The sequence below is a fragment of the Platichthys flesus genome, chromosome 8 (genome assembly GCF_949316205.1).
Source record: "Platichthys flesus chromosome 8, fPlaFle2.1, whole genome shotgun sequence".
In the NCBI taxonomy this organism is placed as follows: Eukaryota; Metazoa; Chordata; class Actinopteri; order Pleuronectiformes; family Pleuronectidae; genus Platichthys; species Platichthys flesus.
Genome location: NC_084952.1, coordinates 10,638,567 through 10,663,783, shown reverse-complemented (window position 1 = coordinate 10,663,783; position 25,217 = coordinate 10,638,567). Strand labels below are relative to the sequence as shown.

The window sequence follows — 25,217 nt, the reverse complement described above, 5'->3', positions numbered from 1 at the left end:
TCCGTGTCTGTGCTTTGCTTGCATATCTTATCTTCACATACACTATAATTTACTTGAAATTCTGAGACAACACCTCAACTACAAGCACCACCCCCCCCCAACCAACATGTCAGCTGGTAGCCAGAAGCTCCTCTGAGCGCATAAATTCCTGACAGCATACCGACTGGTTCACAAAGGAAGCACCGCCAAGCAGGAGTTCAAATACGACTGAGGCTGTTGTGTGTCGTGAAGAAGAAGCACAACTCTTTCTTTGTGGGCACATTTGTAACACTCCCTGAGCCTGAAAACCCCTCCAGGTCTATAATCCCTGCTTTTTTAAGGGATATAAACACTGCTACATGCATTTGAACTCTATTCAGAAATGACATGGACATTGAAGTAAAAAACCAAGGCCCAACGGTTCCCTTAAATTCAATCAAGAAGCACCAAACCTCTCACATACAGGTATCAGTCCCACCTTTGCCAGTAGGTGGTGAAATCCCTATTATTACATACAGACTAATAGATCTGTTCAAGTACGGACTCTGATGTAGCATGAGCAATTTAATGTGTAATGGACAATGTTACAACAACTTCATTTTCACACTGACATATCTGCATATTTGCACTTTTGTTGTTTTATTTTCTCCTCAGTTGTTTATATATATTTATATATATATATACAATATTTTCTTTTTTAAATTTTGATATTCCATTTATTCTATTTTACACTATTTCTATCTTATTTTATTGTATAGCTTGTAATTAATTGAGCATTGTTAGAAGAGAGCCTGAGACTCAAGCATTTCACTGCCAGGGACTGCTTAATGTTATTGTTGTGCATTTGACAATACAAAATCTTGAATCTTGAATCTCTTGAATCTTGATCAGTAATTGGCGCTCTGACCCTAATTAATATGTGGAGCTCTTCAGTACAGTATTCTGATCATAGGTAAGAATTTTGGGGCCGGTTGGATAATGCAGAGTGGATTTACAAAGTACTTCCTGTGTCATGGCAAATCAGTAGGTGGCGCTATGACACTGAGGAAATATTGACACATAGAGCTGTTCAGGCCTGGACTCTGATCATGTGACAGACGTTTGGTGGTGATAGGACAATGCACAGCCATGTTATGACAAAATAGTCTCCTTTGGCGAAAGATGATCCTTTGCCGCACCTCAATGTTTACACGGTTTGAGGAATTGTCACAATTCTGACCATGAACCTATGACTTGTCTCAGCTCTTTTGAGCTGCATATTGTAAAGCAGCCAGGAGCAGTGCATCAAAGTATAAAACATGTCACTTCCTGTCGCCAGCAGGGGGGGCTTTGACTATGAGTCAATATTGATACATGGATCTGATCAGTGTTGCTACACAAATGTAGTTTGAGTGAGATAGAACCATGAACACCTAGTGTACAGCAATTTCATGTGTCATGGCAAGTTGATAAACTTTGATGCCACGCCACTAATATAGCGTTTGATGAAAAGTCACAGTAATCTTATGCCTACATTGTCAATGTTTTGAGAACCATTTGACACAGTTCGACATGGTTGAGGTCAGTGGATGAGGAGGAATACATCCAAGTTTAAGGCATGCAAAAAACAAGACATTTCCCGTTGCCACCAGGGGGCACTGTGATCTTGAGTCATGATTTATGTGTAGATGTCATCAAGCCGGGATTCTTGTCTTACATATCTAGTTTAGACTCAATTGGACCATGTATGTCTGAGATACACAACCTCGTGTTTTAATGGTGTGTAATCAAACTTTGACGCCACGCCACAGTCACACCGTGTGACAAAAACACGAAATTCAAAGTAGTTTATATCTCCATCTTGTTGAGATAGAAGAAAAATCCTTCCAAATACAATAGGGCCTCACATCGGAGGTGCTCGGGCCATAATAATAACAGTTTCTGATCTCGCTCTCCCCTTCTCTTCAACATTGTTCTCCTCTCACCGCACCGGTCGAGGCAAATGGCAGATGTCTAGTTTCGATGGAGGATGTTTTTGTTTTGTTTTGTTTGGATTGTTGAGGAAAATGTTGGGCTTCTTTATAATTTTAAGATCACATGTATTCTGTGATTTAGCACCATACAAATACAATTGAATTGAAAACCCCTCAGTTGCTGAGAAAACCCCAAATGATGTAACAAGAACTAAACTCCCCCAAACTCATTCATGACTGTTTTTTGTAACATAGCAAAACAATTAACTTTCATCCTTTCCAAAACGAAAAACATACAGTTACTCATCCCCTGCGTGTGTCTCTCTCAATGCAAACACTGTATCGCTGATGATTTCCATGCTGCTGCTTCTCAGTCGGGCCCTAGAACCTTGAAACAACAGTAGTTTCTGACCGTCCTCAAACGCACCGCGGTTGTCCTTGTGGCCACGCCCCGTTGGGTGTGTGTGGCCCAGAAAAAAACCCCGTGGAGCAACAGCGTCTGTAACAACAGCACCGAGCGGAAAGTGTCCTGCGATCAGGCTGACATGTGCGTGTGTGTGTGAGTGAATATATGATCGGTCGAGTGTCGATAGAACAGTGATCGAGTGTTGGACCCGTCGGGTCGTGGAGGAGCCTCAGGATGTTGGTGTTTATGCTGCTGCTGCTGGGGGGGGCCGCCTCTGTGGACGCGCGTAAGTCACCGAAATTATCCGAGCTAGAGATCAAATACAGACACGTTCACTTCGTTTTCAAAGCAGGGGTTGGTAGTTTGATTCCCAACACGAGACATGTGATCGTCCGTGTGAAGTTTTGGAGGAGCTGGTCTACCCACCCTAACTCTAATCTCAACCAGCCCCCCCTCCCCAATTATTTAGTAGACCCTGACTGCTGTCACGTGATGTAGGGGGACTGAGACTACATGTACCGCTGGCTAAGGTTTGTGAATAGAAACCATTTTCTCCATCAGGCCACTCTTTGTGTAGAAGATACTAAAGGAGACATATTGTCCTAATATATCGTTCATAATTGGATTTGAGTTGAGGTCTGAAACACTGCAATTAAAGATGGAAGCCAATGATATTTTGGAGCCAGAGTTCTGATCGGTGTGGCCCGGCGGTATTGAGGTCGCAAGCTTACCCATTTCTTATGAAGTACATTATCTCAACGATATCCACCATTGTCATATGTGTTATCGTCTGACACTCTTCACTCTATGCTGCTGTCCAGTGGATGTACTGTTGCTAAAAACCACGCCAAGTTATAGGACGTTTGGAAGTATGTGGGCAGGGACTGTTACATCGTTTGAAATGGACATATCTATTTCCATAGGGAAAGGCAGCATCAATGAGCCTCAAAGGTCCAGTTTGTAAGATTTAGGTGAACAGGGTCTAATGGCAGACATTTTATAAAAAATAATAGAATTGAGGTTTTCACTAGTGTCCTTCACCTAAATTGTACAATTTTTTTTTCTTTATATTTAAAAACTTAATATTTACATCAGGAGAGGGTCCTCTCTACGGAGGCCACCTTTTTTTTTTTTTTACAGTAGTCCAACTGGACAAGTAAAGTCCTTTTTAGTAACTGAAGGTTTCCAAAGGTTCTCTATCATGTTTGGAAGGGGAGTGGGAGGTGAGGGGTATTCAGCTGCAACATACAACTTCACCACTAGATGTCACTAATTCTACACACTGAACCTTTAAGGTACCCCTTCCAATAAAGTCCAGTCAGCTCATTGACCTAGCCTTGATAATATATACATAGTTATGCAAATATGGGCCACTGACATCGCAAAGTGTGCGTAGGAGAAAGAAAAAACTAAGAAAGTATAGTATGTCTTCATTGACTAGTGATGAAATGAAGTGCACAGGGGTTTTCAGCTACGCAGCTTGAGTAAGGTTGTTAAGCAATCTATGCTATGTCCCATGTCTCATTATATTTATTATTATGCTGTACAAGATTAAAATGTATTCTTATTAATATAAATATTTTAGGGCATATGGAAGGGATTTATTTATTTAATGAGCACTTTCACTAGTAATGTTTTAAGTCCTTGTAGATAAAACGTATTTTTTACTAGTTACAACATATTTTTGCTGACTACACCCTCCATCAGTGAACTCAGTTGTAATAAGCATCTGTCTCTGTGTAAATATATGAATAGAAGAAATGAAAGTGAGGCGGTGTGCTGTGATTTATAAGGTTTGTCCTCAGTGTTGTTTTTTTAATCCGCTGGGTTTCCTCACTCCAGACTATTCCTATGAGAAGCGGTATGGGGAGACACTCGATGTCAGGATGTGGTCGCATTGTCTCTTACTCAAGTTCATCCCCGACGACAAAAACTTAGAGTCAGTGAACTTCTGGAAACCCGGCGACCCTTCGGTCCCCGTGGACAGCAGGCGGAGTGTCTTTGGGGGCTACTTGGAGATCAAAAATCTAACCCAGAGAGACAATGGCCTCTACTACATGATTGGCAGAAATGACAAAGTCCTGAAGTCATGGACCCTTAAGGTCAAAGGTGAGACGTTTTAAAAAGTATTTAAAGTTGTGGTTGTGGCTCAAGTTGGGGTTTAATGGGGACTGTGTGCATGACTTGGTTCTTATAGTTTGAATTTGGTACTTTTCGAACAAGGTTTGATCAGCAGTTTACAGTTTCTCTGCCAAGCTAAGCTAACAAGAAAGCAAATAAATGTGTTTCCCAAGATGCCATCTATTCTAATAATTCTGTTCCTGTAAACTGCTTTGCCGTGTGTGTGATCAAACTAGAACCTCACACCAAGAACCAGGACTACATGGTAATAATCGGCTAAGATTTAGGCTGGAAGTAGCTTTTAAAGTCCTCTGTCTTGTGTGTCCTCTTTTCCAGCAAAGTATAAGGACCTTGAGCGGGAGACTGGTGAAGAACTCAGATTCACATTTCCTCTGGCCAAATACCACTGCAACATCCACTTCTTCCCAAAGAAAAAGATATATGAACTGACGAGGTATAACACCGAGCTAGTTCGTAATGGCACAAAGGTGGATACCAACTCAATCTGCAATGAATTTGAATTTTTAAATCCGTGTGGGTTGGAGCTGGAGATGCAGGAGTCGTGCGACGGATACTTTGAGGTCAGGGATCAATATGGTGGAGTCGCTTTGAATGTGACAGTGGATTGGATGGGTGAGTATCCTTTTTGTTTTGTAGTAACTGAATTATTATTATTACTGAGTTACATTTTGACACTTTGTAATGAACAATTATTCACGCGATCAATTATTTCAAAAATCGTGTGGTCTGTAGTTGTCATACAAATGTGACAAAATACTTCTCAATTTCTCAGATCCCGCCGTCAGCAAATATTTCATGTTCTTGCAACTTACACAACCATTAAAATACAGACCTTGTTTTTTGATAACGTTTCTGCTCATATCGTTTCAGGCAAACCTTTTGATTTTGGCTACATTGGAATTGGCGTTGGTGCTTCCCTGCTCGCACTTATCTGCTGCTGCTGTGTGAAACGCTGCTGCTGCAAAAGCTCCAAGAAAAAGGACCAAGACTCTGCTGCCGCTGAAGGGGCTGTGGCTTACAACGAGGTGATCACATTGAAGTGGTTTTACACTGTGTGTGTGTGTGTGTGTGTGTGTGTGTGTGTGTTTGCTTGCAAGAGTGAAAAGTACAGTGGCCTTGAAGCACAAATCACATCGACTGATCACAACACAACAACACATTATGGCATTAACTTTTAAATAAAAAGATAGGTGCCTGCTGTACACAGTGCTCGTCGATGAATGCTCTCTGCACATGTCTTTGGATTTGTTGTTGTTTTATTTCCGTATCTGTTTCTATGATTTGTTGCAGTGTTTTATTAAATGTTGTATTTTAGGACTACCGTAGAAAGGTCGCGCTGTTGAAATCATGTCATGCTCATTGTGTATCTTGTTTCATCCAAATTGCAGTATGACCACCCACCTGTGGCACTGGGGCCAGAGCAGCCCAGTCCGCGCCCTGTGACATACTACACAGCTCCACCTCCCCAAGCTCCGACTGGCCCGCTGGTTAGTGTGTGTTGTATCTCTCTAGTCTTCTCAACACTTTCACTCCTCTGTACGCACTGCTGATATGTTGTGTCTCTTTACTCTACAGATACACAATCCTACTATAGTGAATGGGCCACCTGCTTATGCTGAGGTTTGATTTGAATACACACATACCCTGTATTTCACCACATCAACGGTTTTGTGTGAACCCCCTTGATTGACTGTGTACAGGAAATTGCAGTGAAACCTATCAACCCCCTAATGGACTACTTTATTATTATAACACCCTTAGGGACTTTTTTGGTTTAGTTCAATGCATGCCCCCCTAGTCTCTCAAGACTACTGGATTCATGAGATAGACTTATGGATAGATGATGATACAAAAGTGCATTATATCCCAACCCATCCAAATCTTTGTGACAATTATTTGGCAGGAACATTCTTCATGTAGCAGCTGTGTAACAGCAGCTGCTAACATCTGCACATCAGACTGAAGTAAGGCAGGCTGCTTGTGACACTCTGATGCTTCGATAGTGACTTTCACTGTTTGTCTCTTTCTCTGCAGGTTTCAGCTCCAGCAGAGCCGGCCTACGCTCCCGTTCCCTCTCTGCTCTCTGACTCTGGGCTGCAGTTTGAACTGACGGGAATTAACTTTCCCTGTGCTCCCCCTCTCAGCGCAGATCCAACCTACAACAGTGTTTATACCTCCAACAAACTCGACTTCCTCTGAAAGCCTTGAATCTGAACGGTGCACTCATTGAATGAAAGGTTTGACATCAGGGATATACCCCTCATCTGGTTGTCTGGGAACTGGCTCCAGCCAAGAAACAGTCACACAGCCTTGTCCATAAGAACAGAATTAAACAAGACAAACACGGTAATCTGTGATTTTTAGAAACACTGATGAGTTCATTCAAATACCTAAACCAAAGCAGAGATATGTTTTCTTGCCTATTTCTATTGTCAATGCCCAGCTAAGCTCACCAACTGCTGGCTGAACTCAATCAGCAGTCAGGCTGTAGGGAACCGACTCTGAAAGACACCCATCCATTGCAGATTCCATAACGCTCCGTTGTGCCATATTTGGACAGACTGGGTTAACGATCAAGGAGAAAGGGAAGACCATAGGTTTCACTTTTATTTGAGATCACACTGATCATCAAGCCATGTGTGATGAGCAGTTTTGGGAATACCGAGATACGAAGTAACGCGTTACTGTAATTCCACTACTTTTAGCGGTAATGAGCATGTAACTAAGTATTTGTTTCATGCTAACGCAGCTCAGGTAACGCAGCTACAATTTCAGAAATTTAAATGAGTTTGTTACTTGCGTTACTCTCTTTAGTGAAAACTGAACACTTGCAGACAAGTGAAGCAGATCCCCCGAAAGATGGTAGAGACTTAAACTGATGTTCTGATTAAGATCGATTAAGATGCATTTATTCGTCCCAAACACATGCACAGATATGCAAAGGCACACTCATGCAGGTAGGGAAATTTAACCTCTGCTTTTGACCCATCTGGTGCAGGACACACAGAGCAGTGAGCGACCATGTACGGCGCTCGGGGAGCAGATGATGGGGGAGTAAGGTGCCTTGCTCAGGGGCACTAGACAGGGTAGGGAAACTTTTGGACAGATCAATCCAGGTTCGTCTTTTGTTGACTCTCTGTGGAGTCGAACCAGAGACGAACCAGAGACCTTCTCTGCCCATAGTCCAAGTTTCTGCCACTAGACCACCGCCTCTGGTTGTTTGTTTGAGCCGTCCTTGTAACACCGTACACCTTAATACTACTTTGAACAACTTTGAAACCTAAACACCTTAAAAAAACGTAAGTCGAGACATTTTGCTTCTTCGGAGGGTCGCTCAAAACATAAACCCTTTCTGTAGCGCCGTTGTCGTCATCAGAGAATGTCCGCAACTCTACTGGTACCGTTTCAAAATAAAATCATGCAACATTTTCACAATAAAATAACATTAAGTAACTTAAGTTACTTTCCCTAGTAACTAATTACTTTTGATATACAGTAACTGGTGAAGTAATTCAATTACTTTTAAAATAAGTAACTATAACTAAGTACTAATTTTCAGTAACTTGCCCAACACTGGTGACGAGCAGTGAGTTTAAAGCCATAGGTAAAAAAACATCTACTCTCGATAGGGAGTCCTTCTGTAGGTCTTGTCATGTATACCTCATCTGTTACAGACCAGTTTGCCTGTGAAAAACCTGCATCAGGGAAGCTGATTTGTAGAGATACAAAACTACTAACTGACAATTTTTCTCAGGTCCGTCCACGCAGACTCTAATGGTTTCTTTTTAATCTAATGAAAACAGACTGTATGATAACTTGATATCACAAACCGAGGTTGCTTTTTTTCCATTAGTCTTTCGATGAAGACTTTAACGCACCTCTACACATCTGTGCCACACTCATCTCAGCACTGTGCCTTTAACAAGCAACTAAACACGAATGTAGACGCTCACACATGCTCACTTCACCTTCTTCTGCATGTCTCCTCCCTCTCATATATGCACTACAGTAGATTTTTATTTAGCTTTTACGACCCATGTGATAGTTTTTCAATTAGTTGTCGTCGTACTCTGCATGTCGTAGTGCTTTAAATTCTGTAGATGGGTTGGATTTAGTTGAAACTGTAGTTGTAACCCATGTTAGAATCCTGTCTTTGTATCATTGTGTATTTTACAATGTCAGGAGTATTAAACCTAACAACAATGAAGGATCTGTGTCTGTGCTTTGCTTGCGTATCTTATCTTCACATACACTATCCTTTACTTGAAATTCAAGCACCACCCCCCAAACCAACATGTCAGCTGGCGGCCAGAAGCTCGTAAGCATAAATTCCTGACAGCATACCTACTGGTTCACAAAGGAAGCACCGCCGAGCAGGAGTTCAAATACGTCTGAGGCTGTTGTGTGTCGTGAAGAAGAAGCACAACTCTTTCTTTGTGGGCACATTACACGTTACACTCACTGAGCCTGAAAACCCCTCCAGGTTTTTTAATCCCTGCTTTGTTTAGGGATGTAAACACCGGCACTGCTACATGCATTAGAACTCTATTCAGAAATGACATGGACATTAACCTCACTGAAGAAAACCAGGCTCCCTCTGAATCCTTATGATCTTTTAAAATTATTTAAATTATGACTTCTCTACCTCCACCAAGGCCCACTGAGATCAGGCTTTTCCTTTGGGGGTGCAGAGACAGTGGGGGGGGGGGGGGTGAACATTGTTGGTGCGAACCCAAGCATCTAAAAAAGCTGCCAGCTGACTGGGCAGCAGGAGAGCGACCAGGCGCGGGGGGGAGTGAAGAGGCCGTCAACAGGCCACAGGTCAGCCTGGGGTCAAGGTACTGAGTTATGGTGTGTTCAAACTGAGACATGGATTATGTCAGTGTGTAGATAAAGCAATAATATCCATGCTAGTGGCATGACACTCACGTCGAGGTTAAACTGAATGACTCTCAATAGAGGGTATAACTCTGGCAAGGCCCTGCAGTCCCCTTATGAAACCAAATGTAACTTCACTTGTAAATAAATATCAGGCCCCTGAACATGTGGCATTGTTTTCATCAAGTCCATGAATTAATGTCTGATACATCAAGGAAGATGTCACTCCACAAAAGTTTTTTTATCTCAACATATCCACTAAGTCAGAATTTCAATTATATATTGGGGACACTTTGATACTTATGAGCAGCTGCATTAGGCCGACTCTAGTTTAAACTTCCTTGGGTCATGCCCCACCCCTCCACAGCATTTCATGGAAATGGGTTCAGCTGGTTTTGCATAATCCTGTTTACAGACAGGGGTGAAAACATAACCTCCTTTTGTATGAATTATTTCCATGAAACCTGGCGAAGATAAACGATCCTCAGAGGAAGAATCCAATGACTTTGGTGAACGCTTGACTTTCCATCAGTACAGACGTGCATGGCTCTGAGAGGAAGGCGTCTAATAACTTTGGTGATCCCCTGAATTCACATCGTAAACATTTGAGGATTCCAGCTCAACATCAGCCTCTTCGTTTGGCAAAAGAAAACAGAAAAGAGAGTTCCTGATTAAAAATCCCAGAGATTACTTTATTTGCCATAATTTGACACACACATAGAAACCATCAAAGCTACCATTCTCCACATCACCATCACCTTTGCTCATCTTTACTCTGCTGCACCCTCTTTCCCATCGCTAGTCCCCTTTCCTCTTCTCTACCGCCCTCAGCCGGCTCTCCAGGACGCTCAGCCGCTGCTCCACTGCGCACGACTTCTCAGACGCAGAAGAGAGCAGAGTCAACAGGGCGCACACCAGCACCAGGCCGGCCAGTCGGACCGCCGTGGCCTCCGTGGTGGCTGTCTTGTCGGTCACCATCAGTCCGAATAGCCAGAGAGCCAAGACGGTTCTCACCACCCAGAACACGCGCCTCAACACGGCGATGAGCAGACGGAGGACGATGGTCAGCACCCAGTAGCCAATGAGAGCCAGGAGACCCCACTGAGCGAAGGCGGCCACGCCCTCTGGGGTAACTCGGGGCAGTGCAGCTGTGGAGGGAGGAAATCCGGCTTAGTGGCTGTTATTCTCACAAAAGAATAAACTCCTGTATTTTACGCTACAAGAGCAAACAAAAGGAGTGGCAGACCTGTTCTCCTCAAGGTGAGGCAAGCCTGCATACTTTCATTGCATTAGAATCCTTTATCAGAACATACACCAACACGCCTCCAGCTATTTACTTGAGATACATATACAGGGAGGAGAAAAAAAAAAAAAAAAGGGACACATGAGCTGCACTTGTACCCACCCTCGAATCCTGTGACCCTGAGGATCTCCGTGAAGTAGACAGCGATGACGTTCAGGCCGCTGGCAGCTCCCTCCGCCACGACTCGGAGCACCATCTCGAAAAACTGTGGCAAAGTGGAGGGAGGGTGGGGGAGATGTTTTACTTGGGTAGCAATGAAGAGAGGCAGCATTCTGATGGTGTACAATCATGCACGCGGGAGACAGACGGGTTTACACAGACAGCGTGATTGATGGGATTTGTGTATGAAACAGTGCGTCTCAAGAGGCAGTTAAAAAGGGGGAAACTCAGGAGGTGCAGCTTATGATCCAAAAAGAAGCTGTATTGTTGACTTGAACAAACAGCTGTGCATGCTAGTGACAGCCGGACAGTGCCCCTCTCTATTCCTGTACAACCTCTATTCACACTACAGACACACACCCACACACACTATAGCCTCGACAAGCAAGGTCAATGGTAGCCCAGGATGTTGGTCTAGTATCTTATCTGCACCTGTTGCGCTACACACTGGCATGTGTGTGACGACTGTCCAGTGTGTGTCGAGCATCTGTCACCACACTTCACTTTAAAAAAAACACACTTAAATGCTCTGTTTGGTGAGACTCAGGTCTGTGAAGCCGCAGACTTTTAAGCTGTGAAGCGGCAAAATAAAAGGCAAATTAAATGCTGTTATGTGGATAATGTTGTGCTCTTTGGCTGCTGAGTGTGCAGCGCTGCATGTTGCGTCTCTCTGTGGCCCGGCTGCTGCTCACGCCTCAAAGGTGAACTGAGGATTTTGGAGACAAATAAGTGGAAAGCGTGCATATCCACAAAATGAAGAGAAAAACACAACTTCTACAGGTGCATGATCCTAAAAACAAAATGAAGAGAAAAACACAACTTCTACAGGTGCATGATCCTAAAAACAAAATGAAGACAAAAGATCTGCACATGCACAGACAGGCTAAATGCAAAGAAGCACAGCGCCTGCCAGGGATCTGCAATAAATGTTACCCTGTAACTTTCTAACCACACTGTACTTATCTTTTGTCTGGAGGACAAATAACTTGTTTTTCTTGATTGAAACAGTTTTTTCCCAGGGACTAAGGATTTGGGGACTCATAAAAACTCAATTCTAAATCCTAAGATCAGGTCCAAACCCTATTTTGCCACATTTCATCTAACTACTCCGCTTGTCAGCACATATACACAAGATGATCACGACACTTATTCGGGCCTTGCATGCAAATATCCACTTGCAGTCAAATACATATGGCAGATTCTCCACTACAGCCATGCTCCTACTCTCAGCACTAACTATACAGTCACCGAACAGGGCCACAGGAGCTGGGAGACACTCAGGAGGGTTCTTACCATGGCCAATGTATAGACGCGCTCCTGACCAAGCATTGACTCAAGAAACAACCCTGCACTCTGAGGGAAGAGGAGCCACAGCAGAGAAGAAGCAGGGAGGAAGAAAAAAAGAGAGAGAGAGAGAGAGTGTGTGTTCATGGGTGAGAGATGGATGTAAGAATGAGGGCAGAGGAGAAGAGGAGACGAGGAGGGGATCAGGAGGAAGATTAACAAGTTGAGGGGCATGAGGGGGAAGAGGAATGCGTGTGGAAAATAAATTAGTATCCAGTTAATCATAGCATTGATCAATAAAAGTGACAGGCGGTGGAGTTAGGAGTGTGAGGAGTGGATGTGAGGCCACTTCCTGGTGGCGGTGGAAGCGTTTCCTCTCTGTACCTCAGCGGCTGAGCGCACCACGCCGGTTCCCAGCAGCGACTCCGCGTAGCCGTGGATCTCCTGGCAGGTCCCCGCGAGCAGGGTGCGGAGGGTGACCGCCGGCGGTGGCCTCTCCCCGACCTGCTCGGCTTCAGCTGCCCGCCATCCGAGCAGCAGCAGCACGCACACGTTGAGGAAACAGCGAGCCATGGCGATCAACCGTGAGCCCGGAGCGAGACGCACAAAAAGGAAGTCAGGGATTCGGTGGGGAAAAAGAGGAAAGAAGTCTGAGCAGCTCGTGTCCAAGTGACTCAAAGACTTAAAAATGGCTCCTGTTGGCGACGAATCACAAGAAGAGCCCCGTTCCCTTCTATAACATCCACTGATCCGATAAACAAACCTGCAAAGCAGACGTGTCGGTACAGAGAGAAAGAGCGGGTCTCAAAATGATGCGAGCATTTAATTATAAACTTTGGCAACGCGGCACAAATTCTATCTGCTCCAGCCGCGTCTACACAGGCTATATATGGTAAGAATGAATTAAAGGCTTGAGATCCGAGACACCTGATGATTCCACCAAGATGCAGAAAGTTGTAAAAATAAAGATGTGTCCGAAGTTGTGTTTCTATTTCCCCGTTGCAGTTTTTACGCGAAAAAGAAAAAGCGGTGACGCGGATCTGACCACGAGTCTCTAAATCCTCTTATTCCTGCTCTGAGCCAGTCCACTGGGGTTCCCCTTTGTCTCCGAGCGAGCATCCAGCGCGCGATAACGACGGATTATGTTGCTCAACCTTTAAATAAAATAAGTCCCGTGTCGCCGTGTGGCACTCCTTTCCTTCAAGCGTTTCTAACGACTGTTCCCAGAGTGCAAATGCGTCGAGTCGAGAGGAGGAGGAGGAGGAAGGCGCTGAGCACAAGCATCAACACTGGTCTGCACACTGGGATTTGTAGTTTAATATACCAGAGGCCGATGAAACATCTCGGAGTGACAATGAGTGAAATGAAAGCAGAGGCCGGGGAAACGTTTTGATGGCAATTTATTAACCAGCCAACAGCAAATGACACATTATCCAGTCTGGAGATTTTAGAGAACAGTTTGGAGAAAGAAGAGGCAGCTTTCAAAATAAAAAAAGGAAAGAAATGGTAATGACATACGGTATATACATACACAAAATGATACAAACATCCACTACACTGGAAGGAATGCTGTTTTCTGCATTGTACTCATTTTTTTTTTGCCAAACCTCGGCATGTGATGCCAACACAAACCTCCTTTTATCTACTCTCTTCTCACTCCAGTATCTGAAAGCTTACAGTGAAGTAGTGGATACTGGAGCTGAATTCACTCGTTTAAAACTAAAAAAAAACTTTAAAGTGTTCAGATCAGAGCATCGAACTCAGCCCTGTGAGCCTGGAATCATCGAAGATTTCACACCGAGTCTCCTGCAGACGCACAGATACGTGTGAGTACGCCGTCAGAGGAGGAGCCACTTGAGTGCAGTGATGCTGCTGGCAGTGCTCGTACTACTGCTGAAATCGTTGACCCTTTTTCCTTGCAAGTCGTTGCAGAGGGGGTGGGGGTGGTAGGGGGGGAGGGGTCTGTGGCTTTAGCCGATGTAAATGCGATGGAAGTCGTTGGCTCCGAAGGCGGCGTTGCATTTGGGGCACTTCCTCTGGCGCGTGTCGTAGCGGGTTTTGACGCACTCGAAGCAGAAGACGTGGAAGCACTTAGTCAGTACCGCGTCCTTCACCCGGGAGTTGCAGCACGGACATGTTAGACGTGCCTAGGGGTGGGAGAGAGAGAGAGAGGGGGGGGGGGGGTTTGAACAATAAACGGAGAAGTCAGTTTTGTCCTCAGATGAATGGTTTGTGATGAGCGGACAGAAATATCTAGGGCAGCAGTGAGGCCATGTGATTATAGAGGCACGACTTCAAGCTCTACTGTCCCACTCATGTCAGGAGCCCACAGATACGACATGAAGGCTGATTATGACCCCTTGTGATTTCATCTCAAGGCTGTGGAGAATCTCCTGGTACAAGGGGTCGATCATTAAAGCTTCTGGACCCATCAAGTCTATATGAACACTAACAGGTTTATGGAAAAATATGACCATGATCTCGCAGGGGAAGCTACAGAAACCTGAGTGGAGACGACTTCAATTTGAAAAAGTCAGACATATAATGTGTGATGTTTATCTTCTACAGTTGGTTCAAAGTGTTTTACCGTCTCCCTCCCTCTCCCTGCAGTGAGATCAGTGAGATATGATTCAGTGGAAACCAGGGTGACAAACATAATGGTTCATTAAGTTAAACCACTTCCAGGACTCCTTGCCACCCGTCTGGGGATTTTGCTTGAAGGATATTTATCAGCTACAACTGCGGCAATTTCCCAACCCGAGTGTTGTTATCGAGGAAATGTGGGGGGAGTTCACACTGGATTAGCCTCAGGTCTTTGTTTAGTGCTTGTATCCAAAGCATGAGGAGCTGCTGGTCGTCGAATAAAACTCAAGACACTAGTTTGACGCTGGTTAAATGAGATGATTAACGACCTTTTACTCCTTTAAGGTAAAGTATTAAGATAGAAGAAGCAACTGGTGATCTTATCTTAGCACAAAGACTGGAAACAGGGAGAAACAGCCTACCTCTCTGGAGCAGGATCATCATCAAGTGATGTGAAGGAGATGTCTAACTATGGGAGCTTACAGGAACTTGTGTCATTACACCAATGCTGATTGATGATTGCTGCACCTTTCTACACCACCTGCTATTAAAACTGAATGTGGACGACTTCTCACCCACCAAAGGAAATAGGTTGTGTGGTCAGACATCTCAATCCTTTTTCCTTAAAGACCCAAGATTATGTCTATAACCTAAAACCCCCACAATATCTGTGCTACAGCTGGGTGGTCCTTACCTCTCTTTTGTTCAACTGTAAACTCTCCAAATAAGGCCTTGACTGTGGCCGAACCATCTGTCAAACTTATAGGAACCTGCCGACCTTGACTTGTATTGGCCAGAGCAATAGCCTCCACTACCCAATGGGAGAAGTGTTGCTTTGTTACTGGTTTCTGCCGCATGAGTCAGTCTGCACTGGATAAGAGTGTGAACACTGCTTTCCAGGTGAGAGAGGAAAAGCCAAATAATATGAATCAACCACTTGAGGCACAAAGGATGGAATTCAATGTAATCTGTACATGCCCCAGGGCAAACAAGAGCATATGAATAGCATCAACCTGTTTGGAGAGGTAGTCAGAGGTAGAAACAACGCTGTCTTCAGGGACAGATGTTTCAAGTCTGCTTCCTCAACTGGTTCAAAAGGAGGAATCTTCAGCACCTCCTTAACCACAGAAAACCCCCACAGGGACACCAGCAGTCTGGAGACAGACACACTTTCACTTGATAAAAATATCACACCAGTGGGGGATGGCTCGCCGTTTTACCTCCATGTCCCAAACGAAATGTGTTAAAGAACTCCAACCAAACGCTGATAAGGAATGTGTCCCTCTTTGTGACACCCTTCCATAACTGCTCTCTACCTATAGATGTATACAGACCTGAGGAGGGGCCTCTAGCATTTTGGAAAGTAGCAATTATCATCAGTGGGAATTTCACAGTGGTCAGATAAAGCCATTCATGATCCAAACCCCCAATGCCAGGAGCTCTGCTCGAGGAGGGAACACCCTACATCTTGGCTTCACACCACTGCTGCATGGAAACCAACAAAGAGCCCAAAATACCCTCTGTGACAACGGGTGTGCCGAGGATATGGCAAGGGAATTAACTTCCTCTTTCATGGTTTCATCGCCATCTTGGTCCAGTTCCACGTGGAGCTGGCTCTGACTGGGAGGCCAGTCTCTCTGTAGTCTGTTCCCCTGGAGCTTCCTTCCCCTCTGCAGGCTCAACAGTGTGGTTGTTGGGCGGGAGGTTAAGGTCATGTTCAGACAAGCTGGCTCGGTGCGCTTAAGGATGAACAAGAGTGTGAAAAGAAGCTGGAAACATCTATCGCCTGCTGGGAATGATCCAACCAAAGCAGCCTTACCAGACTTTGCTCAAAATATTATTATCACTGTGACAGGGATCTGAAGCATCCCAGTGTCACTTGCTCCCATAGTGAGACATCGGACTGAACTGTTCCTCTGAAAAATAACAGAATATTCTATATTCTTTTGTATCATCAAAACCTACCTTGTAATCGTTGATTTCTTCATTTAACATGTCGTCTCCATTGCTTATTTTCTCAGCTGGTTTCTTGGCCTTTTCAATCTTTCTTCTAAGTTTGGAGATGTCCTCCTGAAAGACATTTAGAGTTAAAAGCTGTAGGAAAAATGAGCCTGTCTTCCACAATTTGATTTGACAACAGACTTTATGAAATAAAATATAACAACATCCACAAGGATTAGTCTCACAGGGAAAATAGGAGTGAGGAGTGTGGAACTTTGTCCTCATTTCAGTAGAAGACAATGAAATTGAAACTAGCAAAAACTGTGCAGCATATTTAAGAGTCCTCCCACCAGTCTTATGACACTGCTTTTTAGAAATAGAAACAATTTACTTTGAGGATAATTGTCCAGTCGGTCTGATATGTTTACTCATTCTATTTGTGTTGTTACCTGTGCTCGTCGAGCATTAAAGGACTCTTTCTCCCTGGAGATACTGTTCTCAACCACCTCCTCTCGGACTAGGCCAAGCCTCTGCTGAACCTGCTCCAGCTGAGTTCGCACCTCCTCCGAAAGCAATGCAGATTCCTGAGCCTGGAGGACAACAGAGAGGCCCTTTAGTCTCAAAGGGAATTTCATTTGTCTCGTCTTTATATTTTCTTTAGCAACAAATTGCAGCCATCATAACTGAATAATGTGTTACCTTGCGTTTGTTCATGTCCAAGGCTTGTGTTCTAAGTGCCAATTCTCTCTCAGCAGTGCTGATGGTGCCCTGCAGGAGGCGTTCCTTCTCCTCAAGCTTCCTCACCACCTGCAGCTGAGCGTCAACCTGCACATGGGCCCAACAAATATGTGAAATTAGGATAACACAACATGTTAATGGTAAAAGATTAACAGGATTGTGAGAAAAGACAATCTGGGCGAACAATTTGGATTACAAACATTTTTTTTACTAGAGCACAGAATCTCTACTTAAGAGTGAAGGGGTGATTATGAAAATCTTTACATTTTTATATATTTAGTTGATAAATAGAATCCACAGCTCAAAGATAGTAAGAAACAACTGAAGGTAGTTATCATTGCGATTAAACTGTGTGTATGTCAAAACACCAGTGTGTTCAACCCCCTATCCTTACACCTTTCCCCTTGAAGGCTGACCTGAGTTTTTAAGGTGAGAAGCTGATCCGCCAGCTCCTCCTTCTCCTCTTTCAACAGCTTGTGGATCTGGTTGGACTTGATCCGCTCGCTCATCAGCTTGAAGTTGGCATCATCTTTTTCTCTGAGCTGCTGCATTAGCCGGATGTTCTGTTCCTGCATGTCCTCGAAGGCCTGGCCTGTCACGTCCATCTCACTCAGCAGTGCGTCCTCCTCCTGCAGACGGAGCACAGGCGCAAAACAACGTGTTAGAGATCGAAAGGCGAACCAGGCAGCAGGTTTGTGCAGGCAAACAAAATTAACACCAAACGTACCTGTTTGGCTATAGAGAGCTTCTTATTGAGGATGTCGATCTGCTCCTCCACAGAGCGAATCTTCCTCAGAGCCTCTTCATCTGCCATCTTCTTACCCTCCCTCCTCTCCCGCTCCTCCAGCTCCCTTAGCCTCTGCCGTAGCTCCTCTCCCTGGAATCAGCATATTACTAGTATTATTAATGGGAAGGGTACAAGTGAAATATGATATCTGACCACGTGCTGTTGAGTAAAAGAGAAGAAATCCAAACATCCCCACATGATGTTAAAAAAGAATTGACTGGAATGAACAGGCCAACATCCAAAACCAAATAAACTATTAACTATATCAACAGATAGGTGACGGTGTTGTGTAGCATTGATCACCTCGGACTTGGACTTTTTCTCTGCAGCCATGAGCTGGACTTTGTCCCTCTGCTCTTTGGGTGCTGAGCGGTACATGTCCAGCAGCAGCTTCATCTCCCTCTGGGACTCCTGGGCTTTCCTGCACATCCAAAATCACCAAGTCAGAAAAACCTACAAGAACTCTGAGTAAGGCCCATTAGGTTTTAGTTTAACCAACACAAAATAAAATAGATGGAGAATAAAACTCCAAACCCATTGAGCATTGGTAACATGTCTGTTAACCTGCCAAACAATAACTTTATGTTTACTGTGAGGCATCACATGACTGGTGAATTCTTACACACGTGTTGTGGGTTAGATGATTAGTACCTATTCTTCAAGACATTATAACCTGTATAAGCTGACCCACAGGAAAATCTGCATCAATAAAACCTCAGCTACAAATACTGGAAAAAGAAACGAGGAAAGGATTGAAAGTGTTCGAACTATTTTACAACTGTGTTGCAGCTATGGTAGATATAATTTATCAGCAAGTAAGCAAATTATGGATGTTTAATTTAGATCTAGTGGCAAAGTTATCAGTTTCTTGCATTAAATCTGAAGGGGTCTGAATAATTTCTGATTGAGCTATGTGACAGTTATAGTTATAGTTTATGCATTTTAAACGTATTAAAAGAGCTGTTTGTGACCGTTTATGCTAAATAATTATAAATAATAACAAAAGTTACCAAGCATAGATTAATACTGACATGTGAATGACACTCTTTACTTGTGCATCTGTTAATCATTTTAAAAAGAGCATAATCTAAAATAGAAACCAACTACCCAACATGTGACTTACTTGAGTTCTGCTCTGACGATCTTCAGCTGCTCCATCTCCTTCCTCTTTGACCCTCCGACCACAGACAGACGTTCCCCAGCTGACTCTTCTGGTTGACCACTGCTCCCGAACTTCTCTTTCTCTTCCTTTATCACACTGCTGCTGCTCCCACTGCCGCGGGTCGGCCTGTCTCTCTCCTTTTCCTTCTCTTTCTCCCGTTCTCTGTCTTTCTCTTCTTTCTTTATAGTGTCCTTTTCTTTCTTTTCCTCCCTCTCTTTCTTCTCGTCTTTCTCCTCCTCTTTTACTGTAGCCTCTGGTTCCACGCCAGGCTCTGTTTTCACTGAGGCACCTACAGAGAGACGAAGGATAAAACACCGATGATCAACAATGATGCATTTTTATGTTGTTTACAACTTCATAAAATATGAAATAATCTTCTCTCAGTTAACGAGGCATTGGTTACCGGTGCTGCTGGGTGTCGACGAGCCGTTGTCAGGCTCAATCTTGAGGGCAGGTTCTCCAGAGACGGCTGGGGTCGAAGGAGAGGTCATCTCGTCCTTAACGTCGATCTCTGAGCTTGACTGTGATTGGAGAATGGCGCTGCCCTTTGAGGCACGGACCTAGAGGCAACAGATACATATGATTACTTTAATAATAGCGTTCTGACATTCTCACTGTTTATAATGACAAACTATATGTGTGTTTTCGATTATAAGTACTACATAAGTTCTTGCTCTGGTGACAGAATTAGTTAGTTTCTGTTTCCCTCTGCGCACCTGGTTGAGTTCAGCTTGTGTCTCTCTCAGTCTTATCTTGTATTTCACCACCTCTCCCTTCATCTGCTGGTTGTGGGTCTGCAGTGTGCTGATCAAGTGCCGCATTTCCCTGTTAATTGGACCTGAGTCGAGGAGGCAGTCAGAGGAACAAAAGAAAGAATACACATTAGAACATCAGCAGAAATCTAACGACAATCTAAGATCGGTTGTATTTTCAGAAACCTCAGTCTCTTTATAAACCAGAACCTGTTAAGTTACCTGCTTGCTCGTTGGCAGCAAGAGTCTGTTCAAATTCTATTCGCAACATCTCGTACTCCTTCCTGACCTGAGCCAGAGTGTCCTCCAGCTGAAACACCTCTGTACGAACCTTCCTCTGCAGAGCCACTTCATCATTCTGTACACATAGGGGGAAGTAAGAGTTGGAAGGGAATGTAAATGACGGAGACAGACACAGATGCAAACACACACAACTCACCTCCATGTGTTCCAGCTGTCGCAAGCGTGCCGTCCTGGTAGTGTTGAGACGAGCGCGTGTCTCGTCTAATTGACCCTTGAGGATAAGAGACTCGTTGTAGAGAACAGAAAACTGTGACTGCAGACAGCGATACTCTGAAGTCTCTTTGACCATGCCCTCTGCTCGACACATCAGCTCCGACTGAGGAGAATAAAGAGAGGGTAAATAGAGTCAGAGATAGTAGCCCCAAAGATACAAATTACAAACTAGAAACAAATTATTGAGAAGGTGACTCAATAACCTTCTTTTCACCAGAGAAGTTTTGACTACAAATTTGTCGATCACAAGTTTTTGACTCGCGTCTTCTCATTTGAAGACATTGCACGATTCACATTAAAATATACGTTTTTATCAGGGTGGTAGAATTCCTTTAGTTTAGAGATAACCGTACATTTGTCATGCAATCTACTTCTTAAGTATGACTCTTTCAATTTCCAAACACCTTGATCACAACACTTATTGTGTGAGAAGTGCCTTATAAGTACCTTCATGTTGTTGTTCTCCTGGTGAACAGTTTGCAAGTCTTGCTGGAGCTTCTGCAGCTCAGTGAGGCGGTTGTCTGCCAGCTCACGGTTCTCTTCCAACTCGCTGTTCATTTCCTCAAACTGGTCGGAAAAGAATAAAAACAAATGCAAGATAAGATATGGAGCTAAACTTTATTATTTCTTTGTCAAAATTATGAGGGGGAAAAAAGAAATCTCACCTTTCTCTTGTTAATAGTAATGGTCCCACATACGCTACTGGCCTCTCCACATACCTTGTAGCCTTTGCTGTTCACCTGGGGGGGGCACAGGGTGTTAGTTATTACATCCTTCGACATAAAAGCCCATTTTTGTACAACACTGTGATTGACATTAAGTCCAACTAAAATCCTCACCCTCTCCAGTATCTCACTCAGGTGTGCATTCAGGCGGTTTTCCCGGCGGCGGATCTTCTCCATGTCCCACTGCAGCTCCTCGATCAGAACCTGCAGCTCGCTCACACGTTGGTCTGCTTTGTTAGCTGCACGACCCAGAGAGCGGGACTGGAAAACATGGGAGGACAAAGCACCCGTCATAAGAGGATGATGAATGGTAAGGATTCTCTTCCAAGATGATTAACTTATTTACTTTGTTAATATCTTTGTAACGTATTATTTGTACCTCGCTCGTCATGTGACTGTGCTTTTGCTTGAGGTCCTCAGACAGCTGTTGTAGCCTTTCATTTTCACTGGACAGGAGGGAGTTCTGTGTGGATGCTGCCTTCCACAAACTGCCCTCTGGAAAGAAAAGGATCAATAGTAATTATCAATGCAAACACATGAAATGATTTCTTTCAAAAACATTTCATCCACAGCTATACTCCATTACAACCATATCTTCCTCTGCAAACCTTCCCCCCTTATATCTCACCAGTTCCAGGGTCCACCTCTGCCTTCAGTTGGTCCACAGTGCGCTTCAGACACTCATAGATCTCCATCACACGATTGGCCTGTTTCTGGCTGGACTCCACTCTCACCTGAAGCTCAGCCTCCATCTCCTCGCTGGTGCTGCTCGCAAGCGTGGCCAGGAAGGAGTTGGATGTCTCTCCCTGGTGGCCTGGGAGAGCACAGAAGGAAAGAGGGCTTTGGATTACTCTTGTGGATTGCTGCATCTATGATCTAAATGTTTTTGCTTACAAATACCCTGTCCGAACATGGGCTATGTTTGTGAAGCTCCCTCTTGTGTGTTCTACACTTCAGCTGACGACCACAGACCAAGGAGACAGTTTGTCCACAGACCACTGCTGATTCTCTTCAGCAGCCACAGTTTGAACTATTTGCAGACTACGCTACATGTTTTTTTTTACTTGGTGGTCACAAAATTATGGCTGGTCTTATTGGTCACTGTAAATCCTGCCCCTAACATAAGCGGTTCTTTCTTGTAGTTTAGTGAAGTGTTTGGTGTTCTTTGGCTGTAGAAACACAAAGAATTGGTTCAAAAATAGACATTGGGTTTTTGTGCATTTTGTCTTCACCTCTGTCCTTAACCCTCTCCTGGTTGGAGTCGCCATCAGGTTCTGGAGTATCTGGCTTCAGGCTCCGGCCCTCAGCCCCCGGAGATTTCTCAGGTTCGATGCTGGCTTGGTCATAACGCCTGCTGATCAGTTGGACGTTTTCATCAAACTGAAAGCAGAGAATAACAAACACTTTGACTTTTTCACCTTCATAGGCATGGATATCAGTAGTAATGCTTTTGCTCTTAAGTCTGGACCAGTGAGTATTGACCTGGTTCCAGTATCTATTGAGGATCAGCAGACTGGCATCATCGGTGGCCTGCCGGGTCTCCAGCCTCTCGATCCTCTCTCGCAACTCGTCCTCAATCACCTGAAAATCAACAACCTATGTGATTAACCTCAAAACAAGAGGCGATGCAAGTTCAGCTTCCTGTAAGAGGTGTAACAAATAGTAGGACATTTTTTTGACCTGTCTTTGATCGAGGGCTTCTCCCAACTTTCGGTTCTTAGCCTGGAGAGCTCTGATGTCTTGTTCTTCCTGAAAAATAAACGATTCAAACAAGATAATTAAAAAAAACAGGAGCAGAGACACTCCTCCTTGTAATGATAATCTGGGGGATAAGAGAGCAGCTCACAGAGTTTGACACCCCTCCCAGTTTGATGACCGTCTCCACCGCGGTGCTCCCCCCGGCCGCGGCACTGACACCGGGACCTCCTTCCTCTCCGTCCCGCTCCCTCCGCTTCTCCGAGGGCGCACCGGAGGACGAGGGGCCGCCCGGGTCACCAGGACGTTTCTGGCCCGACATCCTCAGACACCTGAAACAAACAGAGAGACGTTTAACATCCGACACATCAGCCAGTTAACAGCTAGCGCTAGTGCTAGCCTTCTGCTAGCACCAGATGTAAAGGCTTTAAACGTTCAGAAAACACGACTCTGAACCGACGCGTCGATGTATTCACGCGTCAGTGTTGTTCAAAACAAAAAACACACCTGAGCGAAATCTCACCTTTGTTTAATTTCAACAGTTTTCTGTTATTCGGTGATTGTGGATGTTGATGTTGCGGCTTCTCGCCTCTCGGAAACGGAAGCGTTAACGGTGTAAAGTGGGACAACACTCTGTGCGGCTCTGCGCCCCCTGCTGACCGGGAGGGTAACAACCTGAGGCCTCTGTTGCCTCCAGGTTCGTATCAAGTTTGTGTTGAACTCAGATCAGTGACTTATTTAAGTGGAACTTCCCCCCTGTCATTATTCAAGAGCGTTGTCTTTCAGTTTGAGAGCAAGACTTATTTCTTTCAGGTTCAGATTCTGTTATGCTCTCGATCAAAACACTGTGCTTACATTCAAAATTACTGGAGCCGCCCCTGATCCTTATCTGCACCAAAAATTGTTGTTGTTCCTTGACCCATGCATTCCACAACCATCCTCTAACTTTCCCTGATAATTGATGCTGCTAACTAACAGACTAACAAACAAACAGATTAAAACACAATTTCCTTGGTGAAGGTAGGTAATATGTGATTCCTTCTCCAAGATAGAACCAATAAATAATAATGGAGGATCTACCCAACATTGTACTTGAATGTACAAATTGTCTACAAAATCAAAGCACCAAAAAGAAACGGATACATGACAAATAGCCTGGAGATCAAGGCCCCTCTTCCTGCTGCTTGTCTGCTTTGTGCTGTTGGTAATCCTGCCCTGTAGTGCAGTTCAATATAAGTGCTATAGTGTTATAACTAAAGAAAGTGCAAAGCATGCAGCTAAATTAAGACATTTGTGATGCACTTGGAGGATCTCAGCAACATGGATGAGATACGTACACGGCCCTCACACCATGGATCCAAATGAGCTGCTCACTTACATTTCCTGCTGTGTAATCTTTTTAATGCAGTAAAAAAGATCCTTATGTAAACGGAAACTCAACAGCAGGGACTGAACTCTGATCAGCGGCATTGAATGTACATTGCACTGGGCGCAGAGTCCAGGTTGTGTAAAAGAACTCTTGTCATTATTTGTGTGATCCGGTCCTGCACATGTGTCCCTGTCTGCTTAGGTCAGTTGTGGACGCATGTTTTTTTGGGCCATTGTGACGCATGAGGCTGTTAAACAGAAGAGCGTGAAAAAACAGGTTTTAGCCCCAGTTATTGGAATGAATGGGAGCATGTTCCTGTAATAGTGCAATGAAACTGCATAGACAATTTTCCCACTATACAGAATAAAAAGCCAATATAGGATGCACGCACTCAGTCGGTCATAATGACAAGTACAGAAATCAAAGTTAATACATGTAGTCAAATCTTATTACAACCAGTTACAACTCATGCTTTAAATTTTTTGTTTACTTGCACACTACTTAAACAAAATGCATACAAATAATAAATAAATAAAAACCACACTTTGTGTTGAGTTAAAAATCTGCATAATAATCTGGATGTGAAAGCATGGTAAATGGTTAATATGGGCCCCATTTGGTTTAGCGTGGTATATTGCTATGGCTTTCTTGTGGCACAGATGACAGTGTGGACAAAATCAGGAATGTAATCAACTCCATTCCCTGACTTTGTTGAGAGCACTGGAAGTACAAACTGTTATGATACAGCAACACGAGACTACCAGGCATTCTATCCCATCTGCTGCTGCGATGCACACTTTGTGCAGGACAAAGAAACCGGAATTGCAGCATTATGCAACAGGCCTC

At 44.1% G+C, this 25,217-nt stretch overlaps 3 protein-coding genes across 6 annotated transcripts; 1 reads left to right on the top strand and 2 right to left on the bottom strand.

The window, feature by feature from the left end:
- The first annotated feature begins 2,386 nt into the window (after positions 1–2,386).
- LOC133958847 (uncharacterized) lies at positions 2,387–8,686 on the top strand. Of its 3 annotated transcripts, none has more exons than XM_062393854.1 (7): positions 2,387–2,623; positions 4,180–4,446; positions 4,795–5,091; positions 5,350–5,504; positions 5,868–5,966; positions 6,055–6,099; positions 6,514–8,686. In XM_062393854.1, the coding sequence occupies exons 1-7, from the start codon at positions 2,572–2,574 to the stop codon at positions 6,676–6,678; spliced, it is 1,080 nt and encodes a 359-aa protein (XP_062249838.1). In that variant the 5' UTR covers positions 2,387–2,571; the 3' UTR covers positions 6,679–8,686. The 3 variants fall into 3 exon arrangements, with proteins under 3 accessions (XP_062249838.1, XP_062249840.1, XP_062249839.1); XM_062393855.1 differs by having other exon boundaries at positions 2,397–2,478; XM_062393856.1 differs by lacking the exon at positions 4,180–4,446.
- Positions 8,687–10,021: 1,335 nt separating this feature from the next.
- Positions 10,022–13,358, bottom strand: si:dkey-74k8.3 (voltage-gated monoatomic cation channel TMEM109). Of its 2 annotated transcripts, XM_062393514.1 has the most exons (4): positions 12,488–13,358; positions 12,113–12,172; positions 10,763–10,865; positions 10,022–10,505 (listed from the first exon to the last, which is right to left on the bottom strand). In XM_062393514.1, the coding sequence occupies exons 1-4, from the start codon at positions 12,674–12,676 to the stop codon at positions 10,156–10,158; spliced, it is 702 nt and encodes a 233-aa protein (XP_062249498.1). In that variant the 5' UTR covers positions 12,677–13,358; the 3' UTR covers positions 10,022–10,155. The 2 variants fall into 2 exon arrangements, with proteins under 2 accessions (XP_062249498.1, XP_062249499.1); XM_062393515.1 differs by lacking the exon at positions 12,113–12,172 and having other exon boundaries at positions 12,488–13,354.
- Positions 13,359–13,486: 128 nt separating this feature from the next.
- On the bottom strand, positions 13,487–23,629 carry rnf20 (ring finger protein 20, E3 ubiquitin protein ligase). The gene is made up of 22 exons (XM_062393513.1): positions 23,526–23,629; positions 23,154–23,334; positions 22,988–23,056; positions 22,790–22,888; positions 22,540–22,687; positions 21,936–22,121; positions 21,687–21,802; positions 21,422–21,568; positions 21,248–21,322; positions 21,030–21,149; positions 20,506–20,685; positions 20,289–20,424; positions 20,031–20,152; positions 19,718–19,874; positions 19,276–19,603; positions 18,456–18,573; positions 18,093–18,242; positions 17,782–17,994; positions 17,327–17,452; positions 17,077–17,217; positions 16,652–16,756; positions 13,487–14,250 (listed from the first exon to the last, which is right to left on the bottom strand). Exons 2-22 carry the CDS (start codon positions 23,322–23,324, stop codon positions 14,074–14,076), a joined length of 3,084 nt encoding a protein of 1,027 aa, XP_062249497.1. The 5' UTR covers positions 23,325–23,334; positions 23,526–23,629; the 3' UTR covers positions 13,487–14,073.
- Between the last annotated feature and the right edge of the window lie 1,588 nt (positions 23,630–25,217).